Raw genomic sequence first — 20,381 nt, 5'->3', positions numbered from 1 at the left:
TGCTTTGAAGGGGGAGTATGTCAGTGTGCATGGGGGAACTTGTAGCACATAGTAGCAGAGTCCACCCGGCCATTTAGGGCACAGCAGGTTAGGGCATGGTAGATTCACACTCTCGTTTGCCACACACAAACAGTTCGTCTAGACAAGCCCTCAGAGAGAAAAATGCATTCAAATATGTCAAAACTAAAAATGGAGAGCTTGTTAATCCATCTTTATAAATATGTGAAGGCAGAGAGCTAAGAGAAATTCTGATTTTATCTTAAACCCCAAGCAGTTCTTAATGTGGCTGAACCAATAGATTCATCCTTATTCAAAATATTTCTCTTCTTTTCTGGTCCCATTCATATTGGGTAAAACATCTTTTGTCTTGTTTCTGATATAGCAGAAGCCAGTAAGACCAGCCCGTCTATTTACTTTCATGTATGTACATCTGCACCAGATGACCACAGCAGAAACATATGCTGAGAAACAGCTGCTATTTCCAGTTATGACTAAAACTGAGGAGGCTGTTTTTGTTTGGAGTGTCCCTGAACAAAAGACTGGATATGTACAATATATTATTTTTTCTCAGCAATGGAATTATTTTAAAAAAAAATCAGATTTTGTAGAAAAAGGAAGACTTCTCCCATTAGATGAGGATTATCATGTTTACATTTTACAAAGGCCACAGATCAACCCAGCCATAGTAACAACTTTCACTCACTACCAATCCAGGCTATATTTGAAATACTAACTTAGAGATGAAAGGCTCTCTATCCCCTTATCAATCCCTTGAGCCATCTAGCAACTTGCTGCATTTATTTTTCTGAAATTAATTTTTAAAAAAGAAGCAATTGTTTTTGCAAACAGTCCTTTGACTTCTATCCCAGTGACATTTTGGAGCATTATTGCAAATTATTCAATTTAAATGCGTAGTCAAGCCTACATCATTATTCCTATTTTATACTTAAGTGGAAAAAAAAGCCAGCCAGTCTAGAAAAAACATTCTTTACCAGGCCAAAAAATAAACCAGAAACCTTACCTTGAAATAATATTGCTGTTTACAAGAACATCTTGTAGGAAGATTCCAATTACTGCAGCAGAACTCAGAGATACGTTGCATTATAAACACTAATTAATTAAAGTATTTATGTTTTTGGCTTTAGACAAGACAATCCTGCATTCTTACAAATTAATTAAAACGATTACGAAGACTTATGTTCATACCTATATGTGTTCCAACTCACAACTATCCATTAGTCACGGAATAATAAATAGGCCACTCATTAACATCCTATGAGTTCTAAGGTCTTTTTAACTACATACTCACCCACCTACCTGCCCCATATAGCTTGCCTTGCAATCAGTGCTTCTGATGGCAAGAATTAAGAAATACAAAGCAATGATGATACCCAGTAAAGCATGACTCGTAAAGCTCTTCCTCTAATATAGTATAAAGCACTTGATTGGTTCATTGTTCCTATACCCAATTTCTGGACTTGAATGGGAATGTTCAGATCCAAATTTGCTGCTTATAACCATAGTTCCCAGCCCTTTTAATTTTGATTTGAAAGGAAAATGGGACTCTACCAGCACCCCGGCCTGTTACATTAGACCCAGTGATATTGCAATAACATAAGAAGCACAGATGCTCTGAAATAACAGTGTCTGGGATAGGAAAAGTTAAACGGTGGTAAAATTGGAGGCTTCCAAAGTGCAAGATGTGGTAAAACCAAAACTTAGGTTAGATTTACAAGTGTGCTGGCAAACTTTAGTTAGATATCAATGGTGGGTCCTCTACAGATATAACACATTAGATAAGTTGAATAGTTTTCTGCAAGCCTGACCCAAGTAAACAGTTCAGATCAAAACCTGGGTTTCAACTCAAAACAAAGGAAAACTTGACACTTTGGGCTGAGCGTTACTTCACGTTTTGGGGCTTGTACAATCCTAAAGCTCAGAGGGTGTGGACACTTCTGTCATCCTTCCAACCTCACTTCGGTCTTGCCTGCCAGGGTGCAGCTTTAGCCAGGTGCTCTTCACCCCGTTGCTTATTTTGGTTAGGCTTTGAGAAAGCTGGGAGATGGTGCTGTTGATTTGATGTAAAGGAGATGAAGAGCTCGGTGTTGTCTGAGGGCTGCTGGAACATCAGCTTGTTGTGCATTCTCATTATGAGCCATCAGGACCACTGTAGGCATCGAATAATATGCGGAAGAGGATTGAGCCTCGCGCGACTTTGCAAGTAAGGACTTCGGAGGTGTGGAAACAGTAACCCATAATGACTCTCTGGGCTCTGTCAGAGAGGAAGCACCTCGGCCATTTGTATTCACCCCAGCAAGCATTTGGAGGTGGGACAGGAGTATCTGGTGATCAAATGCTGCAGAGCACCAGCAGGGTGAGCCCTGCTACACTTCGTTTGTTTGTAGAGAGGTGGAAGTCAGCCACCAGAGCAGCAAGTACTTTCATTGTACCATGCCCTGAAGCATCTGTGGTGTTGGTAACAGACAAGCAATGCTGGAGATGTTTGTTATGCTTGTTTCCCAAATAGCTTGCTTAGAAAAAAGAGGTTAGACACTGAGTGGTAATTTTTGATGTCTCTAGCAAGATCTAGATCAACAACTCAAAGGACACACAAAAGTCATGTGATTACTGCTGACCTGGGCTGGATTTGAACAGTGGATTAGTTCTGTAATTAGCAATCTCTTGAGCCATCCAGTCTCCCAAAAAGAAAGCTTTTTTTAAAAAAAATATTGCACTACTAAGACTTTATACTAAACATTTATGGAGTTTATTGCCCTCAACTTCACCTTGGGCTTAATTGGCTTAAATGCTTAATTAACATGATTAATGCCTAGTGGCAATTAATTTTCAAGGGATTATTTTTTAAATTAAGATCATGAGTACTCCATTAACATTATGCAACTGAAGTTCTGGAAAACCTTGCCAGTGTGTTTTGTTTACAACAACCAAATCATTTGCATGTCACCTCATTGTGAAGATTTGCCCTGTGGTAACAATGATTAGGGCTGGTATTAAAGCCTGTCCTGTGTATGGAGATTAGAGCTGTTTTGGAAACAATGAAATGTAGTTGTTGGGCTCACACGATTCATAATTAAATGAGAAGCAATGAATGAGTGTCCTCAGATAATACAAAAAGAACAGAAGTACTTGTGCACCTTAGAGACTAACACATTTATTTGAGCATAAGCTTTTGTGGGCTACAGCTCACTTCTTCAGATGCATGTAGACAGATAATACAGTAACCACACCCATAAAGGATACTTTCTGAATACTATGTATGGTTATCTTCCATTTACCAAGTGCTTTTCATGCCAAAGGACCCAAAGTGCTTTACAAAGTGGTTTATTACATATATATATATAAAGTAAGGTAATGTATCAAGTCATAAGTGTATGAGACTTTATGAGAATAAGACATTTTTTGCCTCATCCCCCACTGTTTATGTGACACTTTGACAGCAAAGTTTGGTTGCATTCAGAATCATATCTCAATGCATGTGAAATTTGGAGACAAAACCAAAAGATGAAATTCACCTAGGATTGCCAGCCCTCCAGGATTCTCCTGGAATCTCCAGGAATTAAAGATTAATCTTTAAATAAAGATTATGTCATGTGATGAAACCTCCAGCAATACATCCAACCAAAATTGGCAACCCTATATTCACCCTAATCAGAGAATCTAGTCACCACTTATTTCCCAGTCTTTGAGAATTTAGGCTCTGCCTAGGTCTTTTGCTGACTTTCCGCACATGGGAGAATTTCACCCTAACTGAGGATCAAACAGGGATAACACATCCCCGATGAAACAGTGGTAATGTCTATGGTAGGATGAAACATTATAAGATGTCTATGCCATGAGATGTTATGAGAAGAAATTGTGTCCCCCCCCCAGATTTCATATAATATAAAAAAACCCCAAAACACTCAAAAAGTAAAAATTCAGTAGCAATGTATCAATACTGAAAGGTATAATCACTGAATAAATCTGTGAGTTAAGTCAGATCTGTTAATTATCCTCCTACAGATCAGGAAACATTCACTTTATAATTTTCTTTTGCAGTTTTATATCAAATCTTAATTTTATTTCTCCCCCACCCCAAAATGTACAGTCTGAGACTCATAAAATTCCACCTGGCTTGTAGAGAATATCTTGTCCTGCTGGGTGAATGCCATTGAACTCCTATTTAAAAATAATTAAAAAAAAAAAAAAAAAAAAAGTACTGCAGCATGGCTGGAATTTTAGTGCTGCCTGACTAGCTCTCATCCTTTCATTCCTAGGAAAAGGAACACTTGTGGGTAATAATGTCCCCCTTTTTATCTCCCTTGCTCCTATCTAGGAATACCGGAGAGGGGTAAAGGCAGAATTTCAGCCTTAACATTGAATTAAACTCTTTAGGGCATAGACTGTCCCTTATTTTGAATATCTGCAGCATTCAGCACAATGAAGCCCTGATCTGATTGGGCACTTCAGATGTAATAGAAATACATACTGATAATGTCCTGAGTTTTGGCAATACCATAACATATTTTTGTATGTGCATATCTGATAATAAGTGTTAGGGTGGTGGTGGTCTTTTCCCCTTCATAATAATATGAAGGTGCTCTTCAGAGTACAGCAACTAAGCAGTAGCTGCAGGTATGGGACTGGGCAATGCTGCAGGTTGAACTGAAAAAAGGCTATTGTTTTGCTTTAGTGCGACAGCAAGAAGATTTGGCAGCATGCTGGAGATGGTATATAAAGAACTAATTATGCCTTTACAGTCTCTTTGTTGGACTATTTTCCCCCCGCACTCACAAAGAATCTTCCTTATCCTCAAACAGCTCCTCTCTGAAGAGGCCAACAACAGTGCATTCATTGAAAAGCTGCAGTCGGAACACAGGGGGAGACAACAGCACATTGGGGCCCTGGAGGCCAGGCTAGAGGTCAGTGTCTGTCATTTTGCTGGTAATTGCACTCCCGTGCCACTATAAAGGGAACTCTTAGAGACAGATGGAGATTTTCCATTTAGTTTCCATGGTTTTTTTTACATGTTCAGTGGTCTCCCCTATAAAGACAGTCACGTTTTCTGTTAATAATTAGGGCCTTGGATAAATTCTCCATTTCTCGCCGATTTTTTGGAGGCATATTCTTTGGCTGTTATTTTCATAGTGTATTATAGAGAATAAACATGAGAAAGTGCGAGAGTTTACCCAGAAATCTTCTCTGCTCCCTACCCCACTCCACCTTTCTCCACACCTTTTCTCTCTTCCAGGCAAATGCTACCTGGCTACTTTTCAGCTGGCACTGCCAGTTTTGTTAAAGTTGCAGCTCGTTAGCTGCCAATAATTGCATTTTAAAAGCATCTTTGTCAGCCTGTGGTGGCATTGCTGTTGATGACATTGGTTCACCTTTCCTATTGATAGAAGCAGCTGCCTATGGATGCGTTGAATTAGCACTGATGGTAGTGCTAGCCATTGTGCGGAGGGGGCAGATTGATTGTGCCTAACAGGAGACGGTAGGATGCATCAGACAGTGGCTTTTGTAGCACCCAAGGGATGATACATAAACCCTAACAAAATGGGCAAAGATGGATCAAAGAGTAGCAGGAACTGAGGAGCAGAAGGAGAGAGTGAAAAGAAGTATTGGAACAGTCTGCACATGTTCTGGATATAGCCATGACAATTATTATTAGAGAACAAATAAGTCTGGAGTAGAGATCACTTTGGGCCACCTATATTTCAAGCATGTCAGAAAAAAGGGCTTTCTTGCAGTGTGCTTGAGGGCTGTGCTCAGACTTGCATCATTCAGTGCTCTGGCCTACAAAACCTGGATATTTTATTTGATGTTTGATTTATTCTTGAGGAAGCAGACTAGAAAGCTCTGCTGTGGTGCCTCCAGGTATTAATTTCAATTAAAGTGTCTAACATAGTTTTGCTTTAACACCTCCTACAGCTGGCAATGACTGCTTGGATGTAGCCAGCAGTCTCTCTCTCTCTCTCTCTCTCTCTCTATATATATATATATCGTGCAGAAGGCCTGAGAAATCATCCCAGGCATGCAGCATATACACCTAATGCAGATGCAGGGTGGAAACGAGGTGTTCCTGATTAATAAGACTTGAAGCAATATGTCTATGGCTATAGCTTCCTTAAAGTTGTGGGCAAATATTTGCTCCACTGTAACTGATACGTGGAGGAAAAACTTCAAGAAAATGTATCCCATGTCCTGCTTAGGAACCATCTCTGGTATGGGGAGGCTATGAAAAGGACTTTAAGAGAGCTGCATCATTGACAGGCCCAACAAAGAAAATAACAGAACACCACTAGCTGTCACCTTCAGCCCCCAACTAAAACCTCTCCAGCGCATCATCAGAGATCTACAACCTATCCTGAAAGATGATCCTTTACTCTCACAGATCTTGGGAGACAGACCTGTCCTCGCTTACAGACAACCCCCCAACCTAAAGCAAATACTCACCAGCAACCACACATCACTGAACAAAAACACTGACCCAGGAACCTATCCTTGTAACAAACCCCGATGCCAACTCTGTCCACATATCTATTCAAGTGACATCATCATAGGACCTAATCACATCAGCCATACCATCAGGAGCTCGTTCACCTGCACATCTACCAATGTGATCTATGCATTCATGTGCCAGCAATGCCCCTCTGCCATGTACATTGGCCAAACCGGACAGTCTCTACGCAAAAGAATTAATGGACACAAATCTGACATCAGGAATCAAAATACTCAAAAACCAGTGGGAGAACACTTTAACCTGTCTGGTCATTCAGTGACAGACCTGCGGGTGGCTATATTACAACAGAAAAACTTCAAAAACAGACTCCAAAGAGAGACTGCAGAGCTAGAATTGATATGCAAACTAGACACAATTAACTCCGGTTTGAATAAGGACTGGGAATGGCTGAGCCATTACAAACGTTGACTATCTCCCCTTGTAAGTATTCTCACACTTCTTATCACACTGTCTGTACTCGGCTAGCTTGATTATCACTTCAAAAGTTTTTTTTTTTTTTTTTTTTTTTCTCTTAATTAATTGGCCTCTCAGAGTTAGTAAGACAACTCCCACCTGTTTATGCTCTCTGTATGTGTGTATATATATCTCCTCAATATATGTTCCATTCTATATGCATCCGAAGAAGTGGGCTGTAGTCCACGAAAGCTTATGCTCTAATAAATTTGTTAGTCTCTAAGGTGCCACAAGTACTCCTGTTCTTCTTTTTGCGGATACAGACTAACACGGCTGTTACTCTGAAAATTGACAAGTCAGTGTATATCTGGATGCAGGAAAACATAACTATGAAGAATCAAACCAGATGAGGCAGAAATTAGTTGCCAAATTAAAATCCCCATACTAGCTGTAGACCAAGTTACTGACTGAATGCTGTGGTTCCTTCAAAGAGACCTGTAAAAATATCACACTGTACCCTTAAAGGAAAACTGAGAAGTAATATAAAATCCTCATCACTATATCTAATTGCATAAAAGAGTAAATCGTTAAAAAATGAAGTGTCTTCAGTGTAAGGAAAATAATTGGGCAAGAAGCTAGACAATTTAGTGAGGCAAATTACGACTAAAATAACAGGTTTCCCATTAGAAAGCATTGAAAATCATTGTTCAGTTTGTGGCCCCAGGCCTTAATTAAAACCCTGCTCTGAAGACAGAATTAATTTCCTCATACTCTTTTCTAGGTGGGCACTAATCGCTATAGTATCTGAGTGCCTCACAAATAGTAATTAATTTATTTTCACAATAAAGTTGTGAGTTGAAGGGTTGGTATTATCCCCTTTTTACAGATGGGCAATTGAGGCACTAACATTGAAGTCAAAAGTATCCACTAATTTTGGATGCCCAATCTGAGATCCCAACGGCCTGATTTCTTGGGTACTTACATCATACAGCACTTTGTATATTCAAAGCACAGCGTCTATTGATTTCAGCTGGAGCTGTGAGTGCTCAGCACAACGGTTTCACGTTGGGCACCCACAAAGTGAAGAACACACAATTAGTAGCCATCTGTGAAAAGCCGGGTTTAAGTGACTTTCCCAGCATCACACAGGAACTCTGTGGTACAGTCAGGGGTAGAATTCCTTCTCCCGGGCAGCCATAAACAGCCTTAACTATCATTTATCTTCTGCAAACTCTGCCTCACTTACTCACACCTTCCAGCTTCCGCAACAAATAAGGCAGGGGCCCTACAGATAACACCCTCATTTACTACACAGAGGCCCGCCAACAGCAATTCCCCAGGGCAGAACAGTAAATGGGCAAGGCCAGGGCTTCCACATGCCTGCCCAGCTGCCTTAGCCGCTGCCGGTACCACCCCGTGTGCACCAAGGAGCCCTGTGGCCCCCCCCGGGCAATTTAAAAGGCCCACCCAGGGCTCCTGCCTTTTTAAATTGCCTGGGCCCCTGGGCAATTGCCTCCTTTGCCCCCTCTGTCGGCAGGCCTGATTACACAACCCTGATTTAGTCCCAGAGCAGGACTATCCTGTGCACTGAATGAGGAAAGGGTTCTGTGAAAAAAATAATGTGATCATGTAAAAAGACTGTATTAAAATGCATATGCACAAGAGGGTAGAATTAAGGTTACATGGGCAATCTAAAGTCTGGCCTTTCCCAACTTTTGAATGCATGTGTTACACTCCCAGACCAGAGAGAGTTCAAAACAGGAGCATTTTAATAAACTTAGAATCCAACCTCCCACCCTCCCCAAAAGCACTCGTAGCTTGCATAAGGACAGTTGCTACTGTCTCTCTCTCTGGAGCACACCACACTGCTGCTGCAACCACACTCTGCTCCCCAGAGCTGTGTCTCTTGATCCCACCAGCAGAGTATCAATCCTTAAAGGGACAGGGTGCAGGTAAATATAACCCTGGCATTCCTTTAGGAGTGCTACATTCCCCCCTTGTCAATGTAATGTTGTCCCAACATCTCTGTTAACTCAAAATACATTCATCATCCATCTGACTCATTAGCAGTAGTGTACAAGCTCCAGTAGCTCTTGAGTGCATCTTTGTCTTGATTTTATTTCACAAGTTCTGATACTGATGATGGAAACTTCTGGATCTCTCTTCAGTGTATCTTGCCAATCAAGCAGGAAGTTACTGTGGCAGTTCTAGGTCCAATGTCCAATAGAATGGCCAATTCTGCACAGCTGAAATTCCCAAACATATTGATATCTTATGAAATAACAGTTCCTGTATGATGAGTAGTATACTCGTACAACTCAATCACTAGGCATATGACAAGCCATTTTGAAAACACATCTGCTAAATAAACATCATAAATTATCCAGAACTATAAAACATTCAGTGTAGAATGATATCCATGCTATGAGTCAATATAACTTCATTTACCAATATAATATCAGTCTTGGATAGAAAACAGGATAAGGTACAGAAATAGGTACTTGGCCTGGCATGCGGGGTTGACCTCACAGTTGTCACATGCCATGCCTTGTGGATAAGTTATTTTCAAACCCTGCCCCTTTGTCATGAAGAATCCTTTTGGTTAAACCAACTTTTAAAACAAAGTAATTGAAGACCTTGTCTGCCATAGTCTTGCCTGATTTTTCAGTGGCAGCGTAGGTTTGGACATACCTTGTGAAATGATCCACTATGACTACACTTTATTCAGATCCTCATTTGCTCCTTTCTGGATACAAGATGTTAATTGAAACAAAGAAAAGGCAGATCCCTGATATTACAGAATTTTCCCAACCCCGGCTAATTCAAGTCCCTGCTCCAAAGCATGGAGATGCTAAAGCTTTTCAATGAAATGGTGGTAACATTTTTTTAATATGGACAAAACACTGAGTTTTTCCCCATAATCTTGTTCGTGGAAATTGATGAACCATTTTTGCTGAAACTTTCCAAAAATAGCCTGAGGCAGACACCCAGCATGAAAAATTTCACCCTGAATGGCTAACGTTTGGCGAAGTTATAAGCAACTAAAAATAAGGTCTTACAATGTAAAGTGGCAGGCAACCTCAACTATAATTTAAATGATAGATTGTAGCTTCTAACAGCTTGAATCTTTTTGATTTCAAGCATTTCCTACTGGGAAGCTGATAACATTCAGTCCCACTTTGCATCATTAGAAGAAGAATCACTGCTGAGAAAAATAACTAAAATGGCAATCCCCAATGAGAGAGACAACCAGAGCTGGCTGTTGGGGTGCACAGAAACCTTGGTCATGGTCCCTTGCAGAATTTGGGGATGTAGAAATGTGTAGGAATAATAGGGTGTTATTTTAAGTAATTAAAATATAAGATGGGCTCAGGAATGATTTTTAATGGTTTTACCTTTTTCCACTACGTAGACTACTTCGTCTGCATTGAATTTTTGAGAGATGAACCAGTTCAGTATATCTTTTATAAATGTATGAAAAGATGGAGCAAGCAGTTATAAGAACAAATATGAGTTACATGAAATATGTCACTAACTAGTTTAGCTTATATTTTACCTAACCTAATTTACAATGGTACAAGGCAATAGTTAAATTAAAGTTATAATTGAAATATAATCAATAAGCCAACAGTTCAGTCTATCTGGATTGTCAGCTACTACAATTAGTAATTACATAAAATTATCATGAACAAGTTAAGGAAAACAATTCTCTCAGGATTTTAAAGGAAGGCTGAGGGGAGAAACCATTCCCATTGATCTGAGCCATTTTGCTAAGAGTCTGTTAAAGGCAGAGGCTGTTACTTGCCTTGGTTTTAAGGAAGTACAGTTCTTAAATTGGTTTCCTGGTAACTTCCTCCTCTGGCTGCTCTCTCCTGTTATGCTTCACTGTTCTCGGAAATCATATCAAGCTTTAGTCTATTTCTCATCCCACTTTAACACAATACCTGCATCTTTCTGGTTGTCTTCTTACACAGACCCAGAATGGTTTCTAAAAATCCTGCACTTTTAGCAGCTTTAGAAGGACACCGGTTTAAGGCAGATATCTCTTATGGTATAGGTAACAGACTTAGGTGTTTAGTGTCCACTTTGGGGAATAGTTAGTGACATACAAAGCATTCGCACATGCTAATGGGTGTTGGAGTGATTTGAGCATTCTCAAATTGCTTTACAGAAGGGATCTCTGTATTGATAAGATGTAACTTGAAGCTCTTTCACGTGCGGGAGGGGGGGAGGGGACTTTTGGTCTTTTCTCTCTGTGTTGTAGACTTCAAGCTTGTCTTAGCCAGTGGTCAGAGTCCTTCACCTCTCCTTCTTTGGATGGCCAGTCCAGGGAAGAGAGCAGGATGCAACTTCAAGTGTCATATTGATGCAAAAAGAACAGGAGTACCTGTGGCACCTTAGAGACTAGCAAATTTATTAGAGCATAAGCTTTCGTGGACTACAGCCCACTTCTTCGGATGCTACTCTGAATATTGATGCACGAGCCCCCTGCCCCAATTCCTTCTGGATGATTAGCATCTTTTGTAGGGAACAGTGACTCCCCTACTCCATCCCAGGGGACACATGTTTCCAATTAGCAGTTCCAACATATTATCTATAGTTCAACATGGACCAATAACTTGGCACTTTGATCTTGAAGTCACATCAGTGATTCTTGTTTAGTGTGTACATGTCTTGTACCAATTTGTTGATAACCACAAGTAAATCTCTCTCAAAAACAGGATGTAAGAGAGTGCCATATGATGAGGAACTGGTAGGCAAACTTCTGTTTAGGCCCAAGATATAAATGTCTTAATTGTTTAAATATAATTAATGGTTTTCAGCATCCACTCATTCCCACACATCCTCATGACAGCAAGTTAATTATGACACTGGGAAAGTAACCCTAACAGGTTGGGGGCAGAGTTTAGTGACCTTACACAAATATCCTTTTGGCTGCAAGCCAGCATGTTGCTTTGGACATCTCCTAGTTTCTAGATGATAACTTTAAGTATTTGAGAAACTAAAGTTACTCGAATCTAAATCCAAATATGTACCCAACGTATTGCAGGATTGATTTCAATGTGCATGTTTTCAAAATTAAGTTCTACTGCTTCTTTTGCAAGAAGAAAGATGTCCTTGAAAACATAAACTAATCACTAAAGTCCCAGTACTACAAATACTTATGCAGGTGCTTAAATTTAAGCATATGAGTAGTACTATTGACTCCATTGGTTGAAATTTTGCCCCTGATTTATATTGGAGAGCATGGGTGATTTACTGTTCCCAACCTCCCTCCACTTTAGTCTTATTTAGTCAGTATTTATTCATCTAATGAAGCTATTATAGTAAATTTCTGGATATTTTTTCTTAAGTTCGCAGTGTGTTTTCTTTTGTCAGTTGATGGAACCACAAGCGAGCTATCCATAACTGCTAAGCTTTAATATATAATCTTAATAACTGACCATAGAGGGTTAAAAAACTCCACTGTATCTAATAACTTTCCAAAGCTCTCCTCACCTCTTCAATTTCCCTCCCATTTGAGTAGCTCAAAGGAGGATCTGATTTCTTGTACTTGGAGGAAGAAACCCTAATATGGCAAGATATTGCTGCATTTGAGTTATGCCTTAAAAATAAAAGATGACAGGCCCTGAACTAAGTTGTTCGCATCAGCATCCAAACCAAAGCAGCGGCTTCCAGTTTGCTATGTTAATAGAAGAAAATCATGTCAGTTGCTTTTGCATATCTATAACAGAATTAATTTAGGGGATGTAATGTTGGCAAACATTATGGGATCTGGGTGAAATCTGTCAAAAAATGTAAACTCTTATTTTCTAAATTCCCAAATACTGCATATTAATATAACCTGGAGATTTTTAGGTGCTGACTATTAAAAAACAAAACAGAGAAATGTATAATTGAACATGTTCCAAGTTTTAAACAATGAACAGTTATTTTAGTTGTCATGAAACATTTGTGCCTTTGTGCATTTTTATGTAAGAAAAGTAATGAATTTGCATGCCAAAACAAAGTGACTTGTTAATTATGCATAGTATTATATATTCATCAGACGCCAAAGGGTTTGGAAAGGTGGTGTGACCAACATGTATGCTATTGCCATCTGTAAAATGACAATGCGATTAGCGATGGATAGAGGATAAATTGGTGGCAAGATTATTGTAACTTGAGGGAAGGAATTGCTGGAATTTTCCAGTACGTAATATTGTCTGCAGAACTGTGTAGGCAGAATAACTACAGGTTAGTGTGTTGGCCTCTATCTAAACATCATAAAACACATTTATAATAGAAACATATTTGTGCTTGTACTGCACCGCAGTTGGTGAAATGGCTTTGGAGCAGGTGGATTGTTGCAATTATGCAATGAATGGGAAAGACCCGGAAGGTCTGTAGGAGCTAGCTTTGGTCAATGGGGACTACTAAAGATCTGTAAACATCCAGAGCATTTGAAAATGAACAAAGCCTAGATTTTGCCAGGCTTTCGGTCATCTCTCAGCTAACTGCTGTAGAGCAGCGAGCACTCGAAGCTGAATGAGGATTTCAGCTAGAGTCTTTTTGAGGTATGCGGTTATGGGTGATTTATTTACCCACTTCTGGATTCTTTGGCAGCCAGAGATGGAATGAAAAGTTTGAGACAATATGCAGTACAGGACCCTGACTGAAACTGAGATAGGCGTTTAGATCATCTCACATGTTGATCAAGATGCTAAATGATACCAATGTGGCTGCATTTAATTAACATTATTATGTTACGTAATCATTTATTTTCCTCCTCCCACACCATGGCTTCATTTCAGCCAAGCATTTAAGCATGTGTTTAACTTTAAGCACAAGTTGGGGTCCATAAGCATCAATGATCTGTAATTAAAACTCGTTAATAATGAAAGTTACTTTTCAATCTCAACTATAGTATTTGCTACTCTAATAATTACAATATCACTCCAGAGGTTGTTATTCATTATAGCTATTTAAACCTCTTGTAAGAAAATGCTGTTTTTCTGAAATCAAAATGTTTTGCAAAACCAATTAGATTTCTGCAACCTTTCAGATGTGTTCCATGAGAATAATTCAAAATGAAATTTTAATTTTTTTCTTTGAAAAATTGAATTTTTCTGCTAGTGAAGTAGTTGCATTCAATTTTTTATTCACAGAAATAAAATTGGATTTTTTTGGCAAGCTCTGTTATTATGTCTGCTTTCCCAAGACAAATTCATGAATGTTGGTGCCAGGTAACATTTTCAGAAGTCACTAAGTCCTGCCTAGATTTAAAGAGACAAGATGCGTGAGGTGATATCTTTTATTGGATCAACGTCTGTTGGTGAGAGAAACTTAGGCTCTTAAGTGTCTGTCACATTTGAAAATGAGACTTGCGCTCCTAAGTCACTTCTATGCTCTTCAAAATTTTACCTAATTATGTTTTGGTCCTCCTAAAATTTGACTAAAAAAGTGAGCTGCTCAATAGCTCAGATCTCTAACTGGATGGTAGAAATCATGGAAAAAAAATTAACTGGCAACGTTTTCTCAAACTTTAGCTGTGAAGTGCATTATTTTTGTTCATTAGTCACCACCCCATAGTTAAGGTTGCAACTATATATCTATTATAAACCCAACATTGGCACCCACTCTGTAAAAACCACCAAAAAAAGTCTTATTAGGTTCAAATTAATAGGTTAGGCTTGGGGCCAAGGTGGACTGGCAGATTCTTCCGTGTTAAGAGAGCAGATCTGTGTATCAGAGACTTTCTTCTGAGACTAAGACTACTTTACCAGGACTAAAGTCTTTAGTGCTTATCAGAGGCTCTTAGCTAAGTGTAGTTAATTTCCCCTTTATTTTGCTTACTCACAGTTGAAGTGAACTTTGAAAAGGTTCTCTTTCTTTAATATGGGGTCAAAAACTATTCACTGAATTAAACTCAAATTCCTGAGCAGTTCCAGTGCCCCAAAAGTAGTATTCTCTGGGGAAAAAAATCACTCAGTTCTGTTGCTGGAGACCTCCGGCTAACTTTCTTTTTATCAATGGAAAAAAGATAATTTGTTCTTCAAATGTCTTGTGAGGAGACCAACAAAGCTGATGTGATGGTGTTTTCCCCTTCTGCAAACCTCAGGGAAAATGCGTTCTTTCTCCCCACAGACCTCCAGGTCTTCCAATGCTGCTCTGTAGTTTGCAGCAGATGGATGCTCATTTGATGTGAGAGCTACAGGTAGCTTGTCAGGTGGAGAAAGCAAGGGAGCAACAGTGTTTCCCCATTTCCTTCTACTCCGACACTCCTAAGCTTCTCTTAAGCACTGCTGTCTCTACCTGGACTCCTCTGCTCCTGGTTGGCACCACTTCTAAAGCTCACAGGCATTTTGGAGATGGTGGTTGTCTCAGATAAGCCTCTAACCTTTCAAGGAGTGGGTGCACTTTCCCAAGTAGAGCTGTTCTTTGGTGCACAGAAGACAGGCTTCACTCCAAAGGATCTTAGGAAATGTATATTGGTGAGGTACTCTTGTAGACCTCAGGTAGTCAGGAGAAAGGGGAAGATTGTCTCCTCAATCCTATTTTGCTCTTCAGTTCCATGTTAAGAGTATTTTTTTTTAAGTAATGAAATTCTCACGCAAAAATATTTAAAGTTTAAGGCAAAAAATATTTGCTGTACAAATGTCCGTAAAGAGAGAGTCCCATCCCTGGAGAGTTTATAGTCTAAATAAAAGACCCAAATAGATGAATGGTTGGGGCAGGGAAAAACATTCAAGCAAAAGGGCATGGTAATAATTGGCACTTCCATTAATCCCACCTTTTGTTGTTTTTCTATATAACTTTTAATAGAAGTACAGGCTGGGTGAGAGGAACAGGAGGAATGTAGGAGTTACCAGTAGGAAGGGATTAAAGAGAGACTGTCACAGCTTGTCTTCTGCCTAGCCATGATAAGCAGGCAGGGTTTTTAGGGCATCATGGCAAAGGTGAGTCTTAAGAAAGGACTTGACAGATAATATTACAATGGTTGTATGGATTTTATCGGGGCAATATAGGGCAAAGAACAGAGGTGTTTATGGAAGAAGATGACTAATTGGAAGTAAAGGGTGAAAACAGTGGTGGGGTGAAAACAGGCAAAGCTAGGCTATGAAGGGCCTTAAAGGTAGAGATGATAAGTTTGGGTTTGATGCAGAGCTAAAGTGGTAGGCAGTGGAGAGGGATGACATTGCCAGAATGACGAACCAAGAAGACATCTTATCGTTAACATTATAAATGGACATGAGGAGAGCAAGGGTGCAGGAGTTGAGGCCAGAAAGGAGGAAATTGCTATAGTCAAGACATGAGATGAGGGTATGGGCAAAAGTTCTAACCTTGTGGACAGAGGTTCTTAGAGATGTGTAATAAGAAGTGGCAAGATGTGGCCACAGCCTGGATGTGTGGGTCTAGAGGCCAAAAGGCATCCTTTTAAAAACTGGAAGTTATAATAAATATATGGAGATATACCTATCTCATAGAACTGGAAGGGATCCCAAAAGGTCATTGAGTCCAGCCCCCTTCCTTCACTAGCAGGTCCAAGTACTGATTTTGCCCCAGATCCCTAAGTGGCCCCCTAAAGGACTGAACTCACAACCCTGGGTTTTGCAGGCCAATGCTCAAACCACTGAACTATCCTTCCCCCCCAAATCCTCTTGAGAAAAATAGAAAGGAGCATAAACTCTGGCAAGTCAAGCATAAAGGGTATAATTAGGCAAGCTAAAAAAGAATTTGAAGAGCAACTAGCAAGAGAGGCAAAAATTAATAGCAAAATTTTTGTAAGTACATCAGAAGCAGGAAGCCTACCAAATAATCAGTGGGGCCACTGGACAATTGAGGTGCTAAAGGAGCAATCAAGGAAGATGAGCCCATTTCAGAGAATTCTTTGCACCGGTTTCCACTGCAGAGGATGTGAGAGAGATTCCCATACCTGAGCTAGTCTTTTTAGGTGACAGATCTGAGGAACTGTCGTAGATTGAGGTATCAGTAGAGGGGGTTTTAGAACAAAATGATAAATTAAACAATAAGAAGGCACCAGGACTAGGTGGTATTCATTCAAGAGTTCTGAAGGAACTCAAATATGAAACTCAAATATAAAAGGCTCCAGAGTTGATCCTGGCAGTCACAGGCCGGTAAGCCTAACTTCAGTAACAGACAAATTTATTGAAACTACAGTAAAGAACAGAATTATCAGACACACAGATGAACACAATTTGTTGGAGAAGAGTCAACACAGCTTTTGTAAAGGGAAATCATGCTTCACCAATCAATTGGAATTCTTTGAGGTGGATCAACAAATGTGCACAAGGGTGATCCCATGGATATAGTGTACTTGGACTTTCAAAAAGCGTTTGACAAGGTCCCTTACCAAAGGCTCTTAAGCAAAAGTAAGCAGTCATGGGATAGGAGGGAAGGTCCTCTTCTGGATCAGTAACTGCTTAAAAGTCAGGGAACAAAGGGTAGGAATAAATGGTCAGTTTTCAGAATGGAGGGATGGAAATAGTGGAGTCCTCCAGGGATCTCTACTGGGACCAGTGCCATTCAACATATTCATAAATGATCTGGAAAAAGGGGTAAAAAGTGAGATTGCAAAGTTTTCAGGTGATTCAGAATTACTCAGGATAGTTAAGTCCAAAGCTGACTGTGAACAGTTACAAAGGGATCTCGCAAAACTGGATGACTGGGCAACAAAATGGCAGATGAAATTCTATGTTGATAAATGCAAAGTAATGTACATTGGAAAACATAATCTCAACTGTACATACAAAATATGTCTAATATTGTGAATGGTGTGGAGAAAGTGAATAATAACATACAACATAAGAATCAGGGGTCACACAATGAAATTACTAAGCAGCAGGTTTGAAACGAGGAAAAGAAAGTATTTCTCCACACAGTGCACAGTCAACCTGTGGAACTCATTGCTAGAGGATGTTGTGAAGGCCAAAACTATAACTTAGTTAAAAAAGAATTAGGTACATTCATGGAGGTTAGGTCCATCAATGGCTATTACCTAAGATAATCAGGGGTGCAACCCCATACTCTGGGTGTCCTTAGCCTCTGACTGCCAGAAGCTGGGAGTAAACAAGAGGATGGATCACTCAATAATTGCACTGTTCTGTTCATTCCCTCGGAAACACCTGGCATTGGCCATTGTTGGAAGGCAGGATACTGTATTAGATGATCCATTGGTCTAACCCAGTATGGCCATTCTTATGTTCTTATGACTAAAATATCTCTGTGCACACTTGAATTATTTCATGTAATCCCCATATTTAGCACAGCAACTCTATGAAGAAGAATTAGATTTTCTTGGCTCTTTTTACATGTAAATATTCACTGGCTTTTTCAGAGGAAAAACATAAATGCTCCATATTAAAAAAAAAAAATTGTCCCCCAATGTCTGTTTTCCCCCCACCACACTACAACACAACCATAAACATCATACTTCATTCACATCTGCACTAATGCCACATCTGATGTATACTCCTTTTTGAAAGTTACACATTAAATAGAAAAACAAATGGTTCCTTTTACTCATTTGCTTATGCCAAGAGTAGCTGATGGTTACCTCAGGATCTGTGCTCTAATATTGCCACACTGTCCAAACTCCCAAACAGAAAGCCTTCTCTTTTAATCAAGTAAAATAAATTTACTATGCAACAACTACAATCTTATTTATTTAATCTTGCATATCAGAATTAGAAAAAATCATTGTGGGAGGAAACCTATTAAATTCCCTCTTAATTTCAGAGAATGCTGCAACAGTACTGCTTGTCAGAATCGAAAAACGCAAACATACATGGGCTAAATAATAATACTGCAAGTGTTATCTCCTGAAGTAAGCCCATACTCTGTGCTGGAGCTACAGCATGCATCACTTTCCTGCTGATGACACCGATAAATTCTTGTGTGTTCCAAAGCAATACTTGAAGAGTTGGAGAACGGAAGACCCAGAGTTCATTGACATTTTGAACAGACAATAGGTTCTCATTTCCAATGAGAAACTCCATTAAAATTGTCTAGGTAATCCAAATATTTGTAAACAGGTATGTACTACCCAGGGGCATTGCTGGTAGCATTGGCACAGGGGACAACTCAACCAGAATGGTGTTTAAGAAGTAGGTAATATTCATGATGATTGATCAGAACTGTCATTTTTATATGCTATGTACCACTTAACCCCCACGTTAGGAGCTTTAAGATTTTCTAGAGGGCCTATTACTATATCTAAGCACCCTCTGGATTAATAGAACCTTAATGGTAAGAGTTTCTCTCTCTCTCTCTTTCTCTTTTAAATCATGCCATTAAATTTGGCAGCGAGTCCTGATGGCCTGACTCTGACTCTTTTTTTATCTTGGTGTAATTCATTGATGTAAATGGAATTGCTCCAGGTTTACACTGATGTAAAAATAGATAAAAATCAATGTGCCCAAGTCTCCAAGCTGCAACAAACAGGTTTTTTTTCTCTACTCGTCTTTCCCCCCCTCCCCCCGCACCTTCCCCACTTCCCCCCCACATACAGCTGGGTTAAGGAAATGTTTGCATTATTCAGATTAGATTTGGGGTAAGGTTTGAAATTCAGGTTCATTGCTGAACCAGAACTTGTCTCCAGGTTCAGATTTGACATTGTAGAAATCTTTTGCCATATTAATAAGTTTTCAGCTAAAAATGACTAAAGTCTTGTGAGATTAGCTGTGCTTGTGAAATTTCCATTCTCTTGTCTCCTTTAAACAGGATCTGGAAAATAGGCTCCATCTAGTTTTGAGTCTGACCTGGAACCACAATCATAGGAGAAAGTTCAAATCTGAAGTTTAAATTCAGAACTCTGCCCCCTGATATTGGGAAGGTGGAAATGGGGTCATATTTGAAGTTCTGATTTAGGCCCACTTCTATTTACAGCAGGTTATGTTATGTGCTTTCGTACATTCTGTCACATCCAAAACAGCTGTGGCTGTTATCCAGTACAATCGTGTTGAAATCAAGATTGATTGCATTTCCCTCAGTCCAGTTATCTGCTGTCGGTCTTGAATATGGCAAGCAATCCGTTCAGATTTTTGGCCTGGTATTAGCTGCCTTGGTATTGAATAACGCAAATAAATATATATTGTACAAACTGGCCTTTGGTGAAATAGACTTATGTTATCTACAAAACTCTATTTCTATTTATAAATGACTCTCCAGAGTCACAACTGAGGCTCAACTACGGGTCAGCAGTATTTGAAATTGATTCTGTGGGCCAAATTCTGGCAATACACCCAAATGCCTGCACAGGGTGTTGACTGCTGCTTTCCTCTGGAGTAATGTGCTTTCTGCTATTGTTTTCTTTTTTTTTTCTTGTGTTTGCCTCTGATATCATATGTGCTTGCCAGTTTTTGAGCTAGCTGCAGCCCTTTTCCCTAAAGCCTCGGCCCTTGTATTCATGCTGTATGTACTGTGCAATAACATACCAAGCTGCTGAACTTTTATGCATTATGGT

At 39.6% G+C, this 20,381-nt stretch overlaps 1 protein-coding gene across 6 annotated transcripts in view; it reads left to right on the top strand.

Annotated features, from left to right (window-relative positions):
- The window catches only part of LMNTD1 (lamin tail domain containing 1), a 295,746-nt gene that overhangs the window by 142,424 nt on the left and 132,941 nt on the right, over positions 1 to 20,381 (top strand). For 5 of the 6 annotated variants that reach the window (XM_054037041.1, XM_054037069.1, XM_054037060.1 and 2 more), the window contains one exon: positions 4,821 to 4,922. The exons of the other annotated variant lie outside the window; for it this stretch is intronic. In XM_054037041.1, the coding sequence (XP_053893016.1) occupies positions 4,821 to 4,922 (102 nt within the window). The remainder of the gene's footprint in view (positions 1 to 4,820; positions 4,923 to 20,381) is intronic. 6 annotated transcript variants of the gene reach the window in all.

The sequence above is a fragment of the Malaclemys terrapin genome, chromosome 1 (assembly GCF_027887155.1).
Source record: "Malaclemys terrapin pileata isolate rMalTer1 chromosome 1, rMalTer1.hap1, whole genome shotgun sequence".
Taxonomy (NCBI): Eukaryota; Metazoa; Chordata; order Testudines; family Emydidae; genus Malaclemys; species Malaclemys terrapin.
The sequence above is the reverse complement of the archived record's forward strand: the minus strand, read 5'-3'. Positions and strand labels throughout refer to the sequence as shown.